The sequence below is a fragment of the Mobula birostris genome, chromosome 2 (genome assembly GCF_030028105.1).
Source record: "Mobula birostris isolate sMobBir1 chromosome 2, sMobBir1.hap1, whole genome shotgun sequence".
Classification (NCBI taxonomy): domain Eukaryota; kingdom Metazoa; phylum Chordata; class Chondrichthyes; order Myliobatiformes; family Myliobatidae; genus Mobula; species Mobula birostris.
Genome location: NC_092371.1, coordinates 47,748,254 through 47,760,580, shown reverse-complemented (window position 1 = coordinate 47,760,580; position 12,327 = coordinate 47,748,254). Strand labels below are relative to the sequence as shown.

At 37.4% G+C, this 12,327-nt stretch overlaps 1 protein-coding gene across 9 annotated transcripts in view; it reads right to left on the bottom strand.

Annotated features, from left to right (window-relative positions):
- rtel1 (regulator of telomere elongation helicase 1) overlaps positions 1-12,327 on the bottom strand; it is a 182,808-nt gene that overhangs the window by 81,817 nt on the left and 88,664 nt on the right. For all 9 annotated transcript variants that reach the window (XM_072240347.1, XM_072240390.1, XM_072240382.1 and 6 more), the window contains 2 exons: positions 10,388-10,511; positions 9,756-9,903 (listed from right to left, as the gene is read on the bottom strand). In XM_072240347.1, the coding sequence (XP_072096448.1) occupies positions 9,756-9,903; positions 10,388-10,511 (272 nt within the window). The remainder of the gene's footprint in view (positions 1-9,755; positions 9,904-10,387; positions 10,512-12,327) is intronic.

The window sequence follows — 12,327 nt, the reverse complement described above, 5'->3', positions numbered from 1 at the left end:
AACAGGCCCTTTGGCCCACAAAGCCGTGCCGAACATGTTCTTACCTTAGAAATTACCTAGGGTTACCCATAGTCCTCTATTTTTCTAAGCTCCATGTACCTATCCAGACATGGACTGTTGCACTTGCTGTCAAGTTGGGAATTAAACTAAACTGTACCATCAGTGAACACTTTCACTTCAGACCCTGGGAACTGAAGATAGCTATGCTGAGAACAATGCTCGGAGGAACCCCTACAGTGATACACTGGGGCTGGAATTATGAATATGCAACAATTACAGGCATTTTTTGAGTTATAAATCCAACTATTTTAGTGTTTTCCCCTTCAGAATTACCAGATGTCACACTTGGTCAATTGCTCCGTCGGATTCAAGAACAGTCACTCTGATCTCACATCTAGAATTCAGCTAATTGGTCCATTCTTAAATCATGGCTGTTAAGAGGAATGAAGCTAAGTAGTCCTAGATGGGCATAACTGGGCATCAGTGAGCAGGCTATATTGGTGAATAAATATCACTTGACAAAACTGATGACAGTATCTTTCATCATTGAGTGTAAATTGACAAACTAGTAATTAGCCAGATTAGATATCAAGAAATATTGAAAACCATGGATACAGCAAAAGGTACAGTGACACATAACATTGCTGCTGAAGATCTACACTCACAAGTGTAGCCAAGCTGTACAAATAAAAGAATGTCATTGAACAGCACAATCATCAGTGAATTCCCTCACCTGGCTAAATCTAAAGCTTTGAACCATCTCCAGCAGATGATAGCATTCCTGCTGTATTACAGCCTAATCCATGAAAGCGTCATCATTCCCAAAGTGATGCGTGCACAACATTCCTCCAATAACTCCAGCCCACATGATTGCCTTTCATTTTAATCCACCAACCACACTCTGGTTTGGTGGAGCTACTGAGGGAAGGTACCTTCCAGTCTGCCAGTCCTATTGTGATTTGGCAGGGGAAACTACAACAAATAGAACTCAGATAAACATAGACTTGTAAAGAATAATTAACTGCCACTGTTTGCTCAAAATAGATGAGATCCTAAAGGAACTGTTCCCATTGGAAGGCAATCTGAGAGCCCTGCTGGCAGCCGATGGGGTAACATCTTCTTGAACTTGCTCCTACCTTACCTAACTTTTTGTTTCCTACCAGTTTTTTGGAACCTTATTATAAATCTCAATATTGCTCTATTATGTCTTTGAGAAAGACCAAAGCCTCTGCAAAAGAAAAAGAAGATGATTCTCCAACCACTTTGGAATCAATTGGAGATTTTCTTAAAAAGCAAAGAACAGAACTTTCTGAGGAATTTCAACAGCTTAATGTCAAGTTGGACACTACTCAACAAACTCTAATCGAACATGATAAGCGAATTAAGAATAAAGGAACTTTGTCGATACTGGAAGTGAACTTAGAAGACATGAGTAAGCTCTGCAAAAAATTATCATTATCTAATGAAAAATTAACAAAGAAGATTACCAACCTGGAAGCAGAAACAGAAGGAACAATCTACGTATTCTGGGTCTTGAAGAATCAATTAAAGGTGCCCACCCCACGCAGTTCTTTGCAAGCTTTCTGAAGCAGCTAGTCCCTGTTTTATTGCCGCCTGTGCCTAAATTGGACTACGCCCACTGGTCACTAGCCCCGAAGCCAAAGTTGGGGGAGCGACCTAGGTCGGTTATTTTGTGTTTTCATGAATTTCATACTAAGGAGCTTTTAATCTGTCATATCTGTCGAGTAGGAATGATCGATTACAACAGGAAAATGATCAGATTCGTGGAAGACTATACAACGGAGGTTATGGCTGAACGTGCCAAATATAAAGAAGTTATATCGCTGCTTTATAACAGAGGGTTTAAGCCCTCCCTTTGCTTCCCCAAACGCCTTAGAATCGTTCAGAAAAATAGTGTGCAGAAACGACTGGGATCGGTTGAACACACACAAAAGTTTTTGAAAGCAGAAGATTAATTTTGAGGTTTTTCTATATATATATATTTTTTTTATTTTGAAATTGTTAAAATGAATCCTCTTATGTTTTGGATTTCTGATCTAAGTTTATTTTGTCTGTTTTCTCTTGGTAGGAACATAATATCCTTGAATGATTGGAGTTTTGCCAGCAGGATTTCTTTGGAAGGGTTGCCTTTAGGGTTTAGCACGCCGTCTGTTCTTTGGCCGGCTTTTTTGGCTGGGGGGGGGGCGGGGTTTCTTTTTTCTCTGGAAGCTGGGTTGGGCTACCATCCAAATTTTCTGTTTGAGTACCTTACTTTATGCTTTGTTCTCTGGTTCTAATAATTTATGGTCAGATCTTTTAACTTCTGTTAATTAGTTTTTAAAACAGATCGAAATATTAATTTACTTAGTCTTAATGTGAAAACACCTTGTGAAACGCAATAAGATTTTTGCTTATATTAAAAAGGGCCCCTATTATTTTTCTACCAGAAACGCATGTACATAGTTGTGACAACGCACACCTTTTTAATCGGTGGAGGGGTTCACAATTTCATTCTTCATTCAGAGCAAAATCTTGAGGGGTCTCAATTTTTATAGACAATACAATTTCTTTTGTTCAACATAATGTTATCTCTGACCCTAATGGGCGATTTGTCATTATGTCAGGGAAACTAGATAATAAATTAATTGTATTTGCTAATGTGTAAACCCCCGATCTGGATGACCCAGGATTTTTTGAGCGTTTCTTTTCATTCCTCCCAGATTTGAGTCTTTATTCTTTAGTGATGGGAGGAGATTTTAATTGTTGTCTAGACCCAGTATTGATCATTCTTCTCCTAAATCAGCCACACCTAATAAATCAGCTTTATTTATTCAATCCTTTTCAATGAAATGTGATATTGTTGATGTCAGGCGTTTTTTTCACCTGGCAGAAAAGGAGTATTCATTCTTCTCTCAAGTCCATCATTCCTATACCAGGATTGATTTTTTTTTATTGATAGTCAAATGATTCCATTAGTGACCATTCTCCTGTATTTCTATCCTTAATTCTTCCTGGTTTCACTCATATGAACAGATCCTGGCATTTTAATTTGACTTTGTTATTTGATAAGGACTTTCGAAAATTTCTGGAGAATCAAATTACTTGTTTTTTTTTGAAGAAAATATGTTGGAAGAGACTTCTAGTCGTATCATTTGGGACATTTTAAGGCATATATTAGAGGACAAATTATCTCCTATACTGCATATGTTAAGAAAAAAGCTAATAGAGAAAGAACTGACTTAGTTAATCAATTGAAACAATAGACCAGAAATACGCTTTGGCACCAGACCCTGAACTAATCAAAAGACGTATTGAAATTAAAACTAAAATATGATCTTCTTATAATGTATCTAACTGAAAGCCAACTTTTAAAAGATAGAAGGCAATTCTATATACATGGAGAAAAAAAACTGGTAAACTATTGGCTAATCAATTGAAGACCTTTATAGCTAAATGGCAAAATAAAGAAATTCGCAAAACCAATGGTGATTTGACAACTGACCATTTTGAAATAAATGACACTTTTAGAGAATTTTATTCTAAACAGTATAGTTCTGATTTTGTTAAAGATAATACTGCAATGAACAATTTTTAGACCAATTAAATATTCCTGGACTTCCGGTTGATAATCAAAAGCAGTTGGATCAACGTATTTCTCAGGAGGAAATCATTGAGGCTATGCCTTCATTGCATTCTGGGAAATTTCCAGGACCTGACGGATTCTCTGAAGAATTTTATAAGGCTTTTGCTTCATTGCTTATACCTCATTTATGTTCTACCCTTACTGATTCCTTCAAGGCGGGTAGGTTGACACAGTCTTTTTATGAAGCTTCCATTCATTTATTCTTAAAAAGAATAAGAATCCCACTGAATGCTCTTCATATAGACCAATTCTTTACTCAATGTTGACGCTAAGATCCTACCTAAAGTTTTGGCCCATAGGCTCGAGAATATTATACCTTTTATAATATCTGATGATCAGACAGGATTTATTAAAAATCAATATTCCCATTTTAATATCAGCGATTGTTAAATGTTATGCATTCTCCATCCAAGGAAATATTGGAATGTGTGATTTCTCTGGATGCAGAGAAGGTTTTTGACCGAGTTGAATGGAATTACCTACTTAAAACCTTAGAAAAATGTAATTTTGGGCCCAATTTTATTATTTGGATTAAATTACTTTACTTATCTCCTTCCGCTCGGGTCCTTACTAAATTCCAGAATTCTAAACCAATTAAACTCCAATGTGGAACCAGACAAGGATGTCTGTTGAGCCCTTTGCTTTTAGATTTGGTATTAGAACCTTTAGCAATTGCCTTTCGAGAGTCTACAGATATGACCGGTATCTTAAGGAAGGGTACTACTCATAAAGTTTTGCTTTATGCTGATGACCTATTGCTTTTTATATCTAATGTTACAACTTCTTTATCCTCTATGTTTCTTTTACTGACTAATTCTAGTCAGTTTTCAGGATATAAATTGAATTTACATAAGAGTGAATTGTTTCCTTTAAATAATTTGATACCATCCAATATTAACCTTCCTTTTAAAACTGTAAGAAAATTTACATATTTGGGTGTAATAGTCACTAAGAATTATAAAGATCTATTCAAAGAAAATGTTCTAACCTTAATGAATTACGTGAAAAAGATACTTTCTAATTGGTTGCGTCTCTATCATTGGTCAAATTAATTCTACTAAAATGAATATTTTACCTAAATTTATATACCTTTTTCAAGCTGTACCTGTTTTTATTCCTGTCCTTTTTTTGATTCTTTAGATTCAATTCTTTCTTCCTATATATGGAAGAACAGAAAACCCCGATTAAATAAAGCTCACCTTCAAAAAATTAAGAAGAATGGAGGCTTTGCTCTACCCAATTTTAGGTTATATTATTGGGCAATTTACATACAAAATCTCCCATTCTGGTTATATTATATTAATCCTGAGGATTGTCCAATATGGGTCTTTTTGGAAGCCAACTCTGTTAAGAAATTTTCTATTATTTCTCTTCTCGGATCCTCTTTTCCTTTATCTTTACATAAATTAACTGACCGTTTGGTGGTTAAACATACTTTGAGGATCTGGCTACAGTTTAGAAAACATTTCGGTTTATTGAGATTTTCTCTTTCTCGTCCTATTTTTTCTAATTTTATTAAACCATCTACGACTGATTTGTTTTTTAGAGAATGGGATAGATTAGGCATTAAACGATTTCAGGATCTGTTTGAGGAGGGGTTCTTTCTTCTTTTGAGCAGCTCTCAGTAAAATATAACTTAGCAAATACCCACTTTTTTCGATATCTACAGATTAGAGACTTTTTTTGGCGTGTGCCTGTGTGTGTGCGAGTCTGTGCGTGTGCGTCTGCGTGCATGAGCGTCTGCATGTCCGTGATGGTCTTTTTCATGGCTTTTACAAGGCGTGGGGGGGGGAGGTGGGGAGAGGGGGAGAGGGGGAGAGGGGGAGGGGGAGAGGGAGAGGGGGAGGGGGAGGGGGAGGGGGAGGGGGAGGGGGAGGGGGAGAAGGGGAGGGGGAGGGGGAGAGGGGGAGGGGGAGAGGGGGAGGGGGAGGGGGAGGGGGAGAGGGAGAGGGAGAGGGAGAGGGAGAGGGAGAGGGGGAGGGGGAGGGGGAGAGGGAGAGGGAGAGGGAGAGGGAGAGAGGGAGAGAGGGAGAGAGGGAGAGAGGGAGAGAGGGAGAGAGACACTGTGTGGCGCACCACTCCTCACACAGACATTTTTCGTAGTATTTTCTCTTTGGTTTATGAGGTCCAGTTGCTTTCTCAACACTCAACCCGGCACGGATGGAAAGCGCACTCGGGGGCAGGCCCGAATAGTTTCGAACCCAGGAACCTCCACTCCCGGGTCTGACGCCAATGTCATTGCGCCAGCAGCCGTCCCCAGATTAGAGATTTTTTTAAGATCTAAACTATACATATATTTCCTACCAGCCCAGAAAAGAACATAATAGATGTAATTTTTAATTTGAAACCTTTTGATAATGGCTCAATATCTTATATTTATGGTCTGTTGTTGGGACTGAGAATGGCTCCTTTAGACAAAATTTAAAAAGATTGGGGAAAGGATTTACAGACTTCATTATCTGATGAGACCTGGAGGGCTATTTTCAAAATAGTTAATTCTTCATCATTATGTGCTCGTCATTCCCTCCTACAATTTAAAGTGGTACATTGGGCTCATATGTCTAAAGACAAGCTCTCTTGTTTTTTTGCAGATATATCTCCTTATTGTGACAGATGTTATAATGGAGAGGCTTCATTAACTCATATGTTTTGGTCATGTTCGAGCCTTGAAAAATATTGGAAAGACGTATTCCAAACTTTTTCTGTACTTTTTAAAGCTAATTTTAAGCCCAGTCCTTTGATTGCATTATTTGGTATTGTTGAAGAAAGAGCTATAATTTTGGAGCCTTCTCATTTGCGGATACTGGCTTTTATTTTTCTTATGTCTAGGAGGGCAATCTTGTTTAAATGGAAGGAGGTTACCCCCCCCAACACACATGTGTAATGGTTATGCGATGTTATGTCATGCTTAAATTTAGAGAAGATTTGTTGTTCGATTTCTGATTCTAATCAAACATTGTGGGGACCCTTTCTGAACTATTTTGAAAATCTCTGAATTGTTGTTGTTATTAAAATATAGATCTGGGCTATTATTATAAAATACTATATGATAAAGTACTTTTTTTGTGTGTTTTTTTCTTACCAACTAGCTTTGTCTTGGTAGTGGGTGTAATTTTTTTAATAACATAATTAACCATATTATTGTATTTCATAATTCAATTTATTTTATTTGATTGATCATGAATATGGGATACCATGATTGTATCAGTGTGATTTATATATACTGCATTATGTGCTACCTTATTTTGATTTATAAGTATCCTTATGAATTCTGTATTTATGTATATGAAATTTAATAAATTTAATAAAAATATTATAAAATGAAAAAAGGAAGGCAATCTGAAGGAACAGTTGAAACCAAAAATACAATTTCCTGTTTTCATAATATCGAGCAAAACTTGAGTACTTGTTATGCCATATGGCAGCCAGAGTTAAGTAAACAATAAAAATGCAGTAACTGTTAAACGAGGTTTGTGGTGAACTTTTGTGGCAAACTTTGCAGAAAATCGATTTAGTCACGAATACTCAGCAACAATCCCACTTCCTCCCATCCCCAAGTTACTCAGCACTAACTACACCTTTTATAAAAATGTTCTACAAAATAAAAATATGAACTGGCAAGTGGATAAATGAGTACTATGCTACACTTTCACATCACATCTTTAACCACAATCCCAACCAAGAAGGAAATCTGCAAAAGAGCCAACTCAAATTAAATGGCGAATAAATACCTCCAGGAGAGATAATGTCATATTCTTCTACCACACATAGAGCTGTATTATTTTTAATGTTTTTTTATTTCCTCTCTTCCATTAGTACATAAACTCTAATTAACATTAAAAACCTGCCTTTGACATCCAACATTCCTCACCATCCACAGTGACACTTGAGTAAAAACTAATCGTAAACTCCCAGTTGACAGGAGTCTAGATAAATTAAGATCCCTCCCATAGAGCACTTAAAAAATTGAATGTGATCTTGCCATCAGTCTCTCATCTCTAAATGCTGACTACATTGCATTCCATGCCTATCCAAGAAACTAACACTCAAGGAACAGAAATACTGTAACAGCACCACAATTTCAAAGTGAATTCTACCTCCATCATCAAAGATAACTTGTTCCCTTCATAAGTATGGGTTATTCCTAAAGAAGATGCTAAGTGTTTAGGGTGTACAGAACTAATCATTTTACTTGGCTATCTGACAACTGGCCTCTCAATAAATCAATATTAACAATGCTTTAATCATTAAAGCCCCTAGAGCAGGGATCCCCAACCTTTTTTGCACCGCAGACTGGTTTAATATTGACAATATTCTTGTGGACTGGCCGATCAGGGATGGGGGTGGGGGGGTGTTCCAGTTGAGTTAAACTCACCTCAACATGTCTTTTACAGTTCGGGTTGCCAACTTTCTCACTCCCAAATAAGGGACAAAAGCAGCAGTCAAATCCCGGGACACTTTACCCCAAAAAGACTACCACGACCATGAAGCCTTGCGCGGGCACCAGTGTGCGCATGCACGTACGTGCCGATTTTTCTCCACAAATCAGTTTTGCCTTAATCTTCCCGACTACACTGTGCATGCATTATTTCTACTTTATATAGGCTGTGCATTTATCATATCATTCCTGCTTTTACTATATGTTAGTGTTATTTATTTTCAGTTTTGTGTGTTATTTGGTATGATTTGTTAGGTTATTTTTTTGGGTCTGGGAACGCTCAAAAATTTTTCCCATATAAATGAATGGTAATTGCTTCTTCGCTTTACACCATTTTGGCACAAAGGTTTTCATAGGAACGCTCTACGCTAGCGGGGGAAATAAGGGACAAACCAACTTAGCCCAATATACAGTTATGTCCTGGCAAATATGGGACAGTTGGCAACCCTATGTTCAAATTCAACAGTGCGTGACAGGGAATGAGGAAAGGTGCAGCTGACTCATATCGTTTCCTCACCGCCCGGTAGCAGATGCTTTGCGGCCCGGTGGTTGGGGACCGCTGCCCTAGAGGTCTCCTAACCAACACTGTGACATAGACCATTAGAGCCCACACTCGTCACTGGAGGCCACATGCCTTCTAACACATTTGACCAGAAATGATCCTTTTCACCTGATTATACCCACATACCAAAAGACCATAATAAGACAGTACAGGAACAGAATTAGGCTATTTGTCCCATTGAGTCAACTCCATCACTCAATCATGGTTGATTTTTTAAAATCTCATTCCCTTGCCCTTTCCCTAAAACCCTTAAACTTCGTTAGCAATCAAGATCTTATCAATTTCTGGTTTAAATACACCCAATGGCCTCGACAACCCTCTCTAGCAAGATTCCATAGATTCAATACTGTCTAGCTGAAGAAATTCCTCTGCTTTTCAGTTTTAAAGAGTCATCCCCTTACTCTGAGGCTGTTTCCTCAGGTCCTAGATTCTCTTACAAATAGAAACATCTTCTCAATGTCCAGACTATTCAGGCCTTTCAGTATCTGGTAGGTGTCAATGAGCTCTCCCCTCATCCTTCTGAATTCAAGTACAAGCTCAGAGAAATCAAATTCATACGTTAAGACTTTTGTTCCTGGGGTCATTCTCATAAACCTCCTCTGAACTCTCTCGAGGGCCAGCATATCTCTTCTTAGATAATTGGCTCAAATTTATCACAGTATTCTAAATGCAGTCTGACCAGTGCCTTAAAAAACCTCAGCAGGACATCCTTGTTTTGTGTTCTAGTTCTTGTGAATGAATGCCAACATTAAATTTGCCTTCTCTATTACTGATTCAAGAAGTGGCACCACCACATTTTTTTTTCACTCTCTATCTTGATCTCTTCTTAGTCAAATTTAATTAACCTTGGTCCTCTAAACCAACTTGAACTGAACATGGCACATGATCTTGGATTCCCTGTGAAATACTGTAATACATTAAATTCTTGCATGATAAACGCTGCTGAATTTATCACTACTTTTTCTTTTGCAAAGATTGAAATTTTGTTTTTGTAGTCAATCTTTTGGCAGCCCTGTCTATTCAAAATGACTGGAAATAGATTTCTAACACACTTATTAAATACCCAAGTACGGAAATAGTTGATTTAGTTTACAGTAATTATGATACTGTACCTGTACGCTTTCTTTTGAGGCTTGGGACATGAGAATCTAAAGTTTTTGCTTTCTTCAGAATTTGTACAGAAGAAGGAAAAGACAAGGTAGAATTTACTTCCGTGCACTGGGCATTACATGTCACCATCTTTGGTTTTGGTGGAGGCATCTATTTGTGCAAGGGAAATGCTGTTATTACAGTAGTAAGCCTGTAAGTAATGGTCATGCAATTATATCATTTTATGATTAGTAAGTTTATTTAATGTGTCCAGAAGTGGCATATTCTTAAAAACATGTGGCACTAGAGAACCTTTTCAATATAATATACTAAGAGCATCACAGTTAATTAATTTATATCATACAAATGTTCTGAAATATATCAAAGCTTTGATCAACTTTAAAATGAACTTCTAGAAGTTTAAATTTACATTGCATTAATTTGTATAAAAGGTTAACACAACTTCCAAATAATAACTTTTTAAAAAAAGTGGTACTGCATGGTGCAAAGAAAGATCACAGTAGTAAACTACTCTCTAAACCACATAGCCTCCCAAAAATAATCTCTCTTTGCTGCTGGCCTACTGTTCTTCTGCTAATAATAAGTGGGGGCAGCACTTTGTAGGTTCAATTCAAATATACCGCAGGATACTTACTACTTTTTGAGCAACACGAAAAAACTGAGATACGTCTCGAATTATATGTCCGAAGTTATCATACACTTTGACATATGGCTGCAACCATGACGGTAACTGTGATTTCACTTCAGCACCTGTAAACCTAAAAAGAAACAAACTCAGATGAAGTTGACAAGAAATCCTAAATTTGGGAAATTAAAATCTGACTGAACTTAAGAGAATAGTATTTTTGAAACAATATCTAACTAACAAGTTGAACCATCAATGACAAAAATATCTTTAAAATCTTCTAAGTTAAAAATATGCATTTATTGAATCAATTTTCTTCCAACATCAGTCTAATCAAATTCACTAGTTCACTTTGCTCAACATCAATCTTATTTAGCTTAACTCATTTTTCACAGCAAACACTACCTACAATGTTATAAAAATAAAACATGACGTAAAAGAACTGATATATTGTGCTGAGTAAATAGTTTAAGAAATAACCTTATTTTGGTAGAACCATTTAGAACTGGTAAAGAGACAAAGGGAGCAATACTATAATGGAGGACAAAGTATAAGGCTCAAAGAATTAGCATAATGAAATACAGTGGATCCTGGTTAATTGGGCCATTATGGCAGCTGTTTATTTGGAACTTCTCTGAAAGAACAAAAACTAATCAAGAAAATAGCTAGGATTCCCTTTGTTTGTTTGCGACACCATGCCACTTAATTACGACAAGAGACTATTGCCAGTTTCTAACTAGCAACAGTCATGGGCATTGTGTGATCGCTAGACACTACATCGTGCTTACAGCAAACAGATTTTCAATCATGCTGTGTTTGTGTTCAAAAAAACAGTGATTATTGTCACTAATAGTTGGCAAGAAATGAGCAGCAAGACAACTCAAAACTATTTTGCTCATTGTAGTTTCAAGCATTCAGATTTGGAGTTGCAAGAAACAGCCAGAAATGAAAACGAAACAATTTCACTACTTCAACAAGTTAGGCACTATGAAGAATTTGAAGGTATTGACAATCATTTTTAATGTTACAATGGAAGTGAAAATTTGGAGGACGTAGGCAATCTTAAAGGTCTCAAGGTGGATAAGTTACCTGGACCAGTTGTACTACATCCCAGAGTCCTGAGAAAGGCTCCTGAAGAGATAATATATGCATTGGTCATGATCTTTCAAGAATCACTTGATTCTGGCATGGTCCCGGACGACTAAAATATTGCAAATGTCACTCCACTTTTCAAGAAGGGAGGAAGGCAAAATAAAGGAAATTATAGGCCACTTAGCCTAACCTCAGTGGTTGGGAAGGTGTTGGAGTCCATTACTAAGGATGAGGTTTCGGGGTACTTGGAGACTAATGATAAATCAAAGTCGGCATGGTTTCTGAAAAGGGAATTCTTGCCTGACAAACCTGTTAAGAGTTCTTCGAGGAAGTCCACCCTGCTTGTTACAAAGGAGAGGCAGTGGATGTCATTTACTTGGATTTTCAGAAGGCATTTTATAATGTGCCACACATGAGGCTGCTTGACAAGATAAAATCCAATGGCGATAAAGGCAAAGATACGGGCATGGATAGAGAAGTGGCTGACAAACAGGAGGCAGCAAGTGGGAATAAAGGGGACTTGTTTTGGTTGGCTGCCAGTAACTAGTGGTGTTCCTCAGGGGTCAGTATTGGGACCGTTACTATTCACATTGTTTGTCAATGATTTCAATAACGGAATTGATGGCTTTGTGGCAAAGTTTGCGGATGATACAAAGATAGGTGGAGGGTAGGTAGTGCTGAGGAAGCAATGCGATTGCAGCAGGACTTAGTCATATTGGACGAATGTGCAAAGATGTGGCAGATGGAATACAGTGTTGGAAAATATACAATAATGCATTTCGGTAAAAGGAATAATAGTGCAGTTTATTATCTAAGTGGGGTGAAGTTTCAATCATCAGAGGTGTGGAGGGACTTGG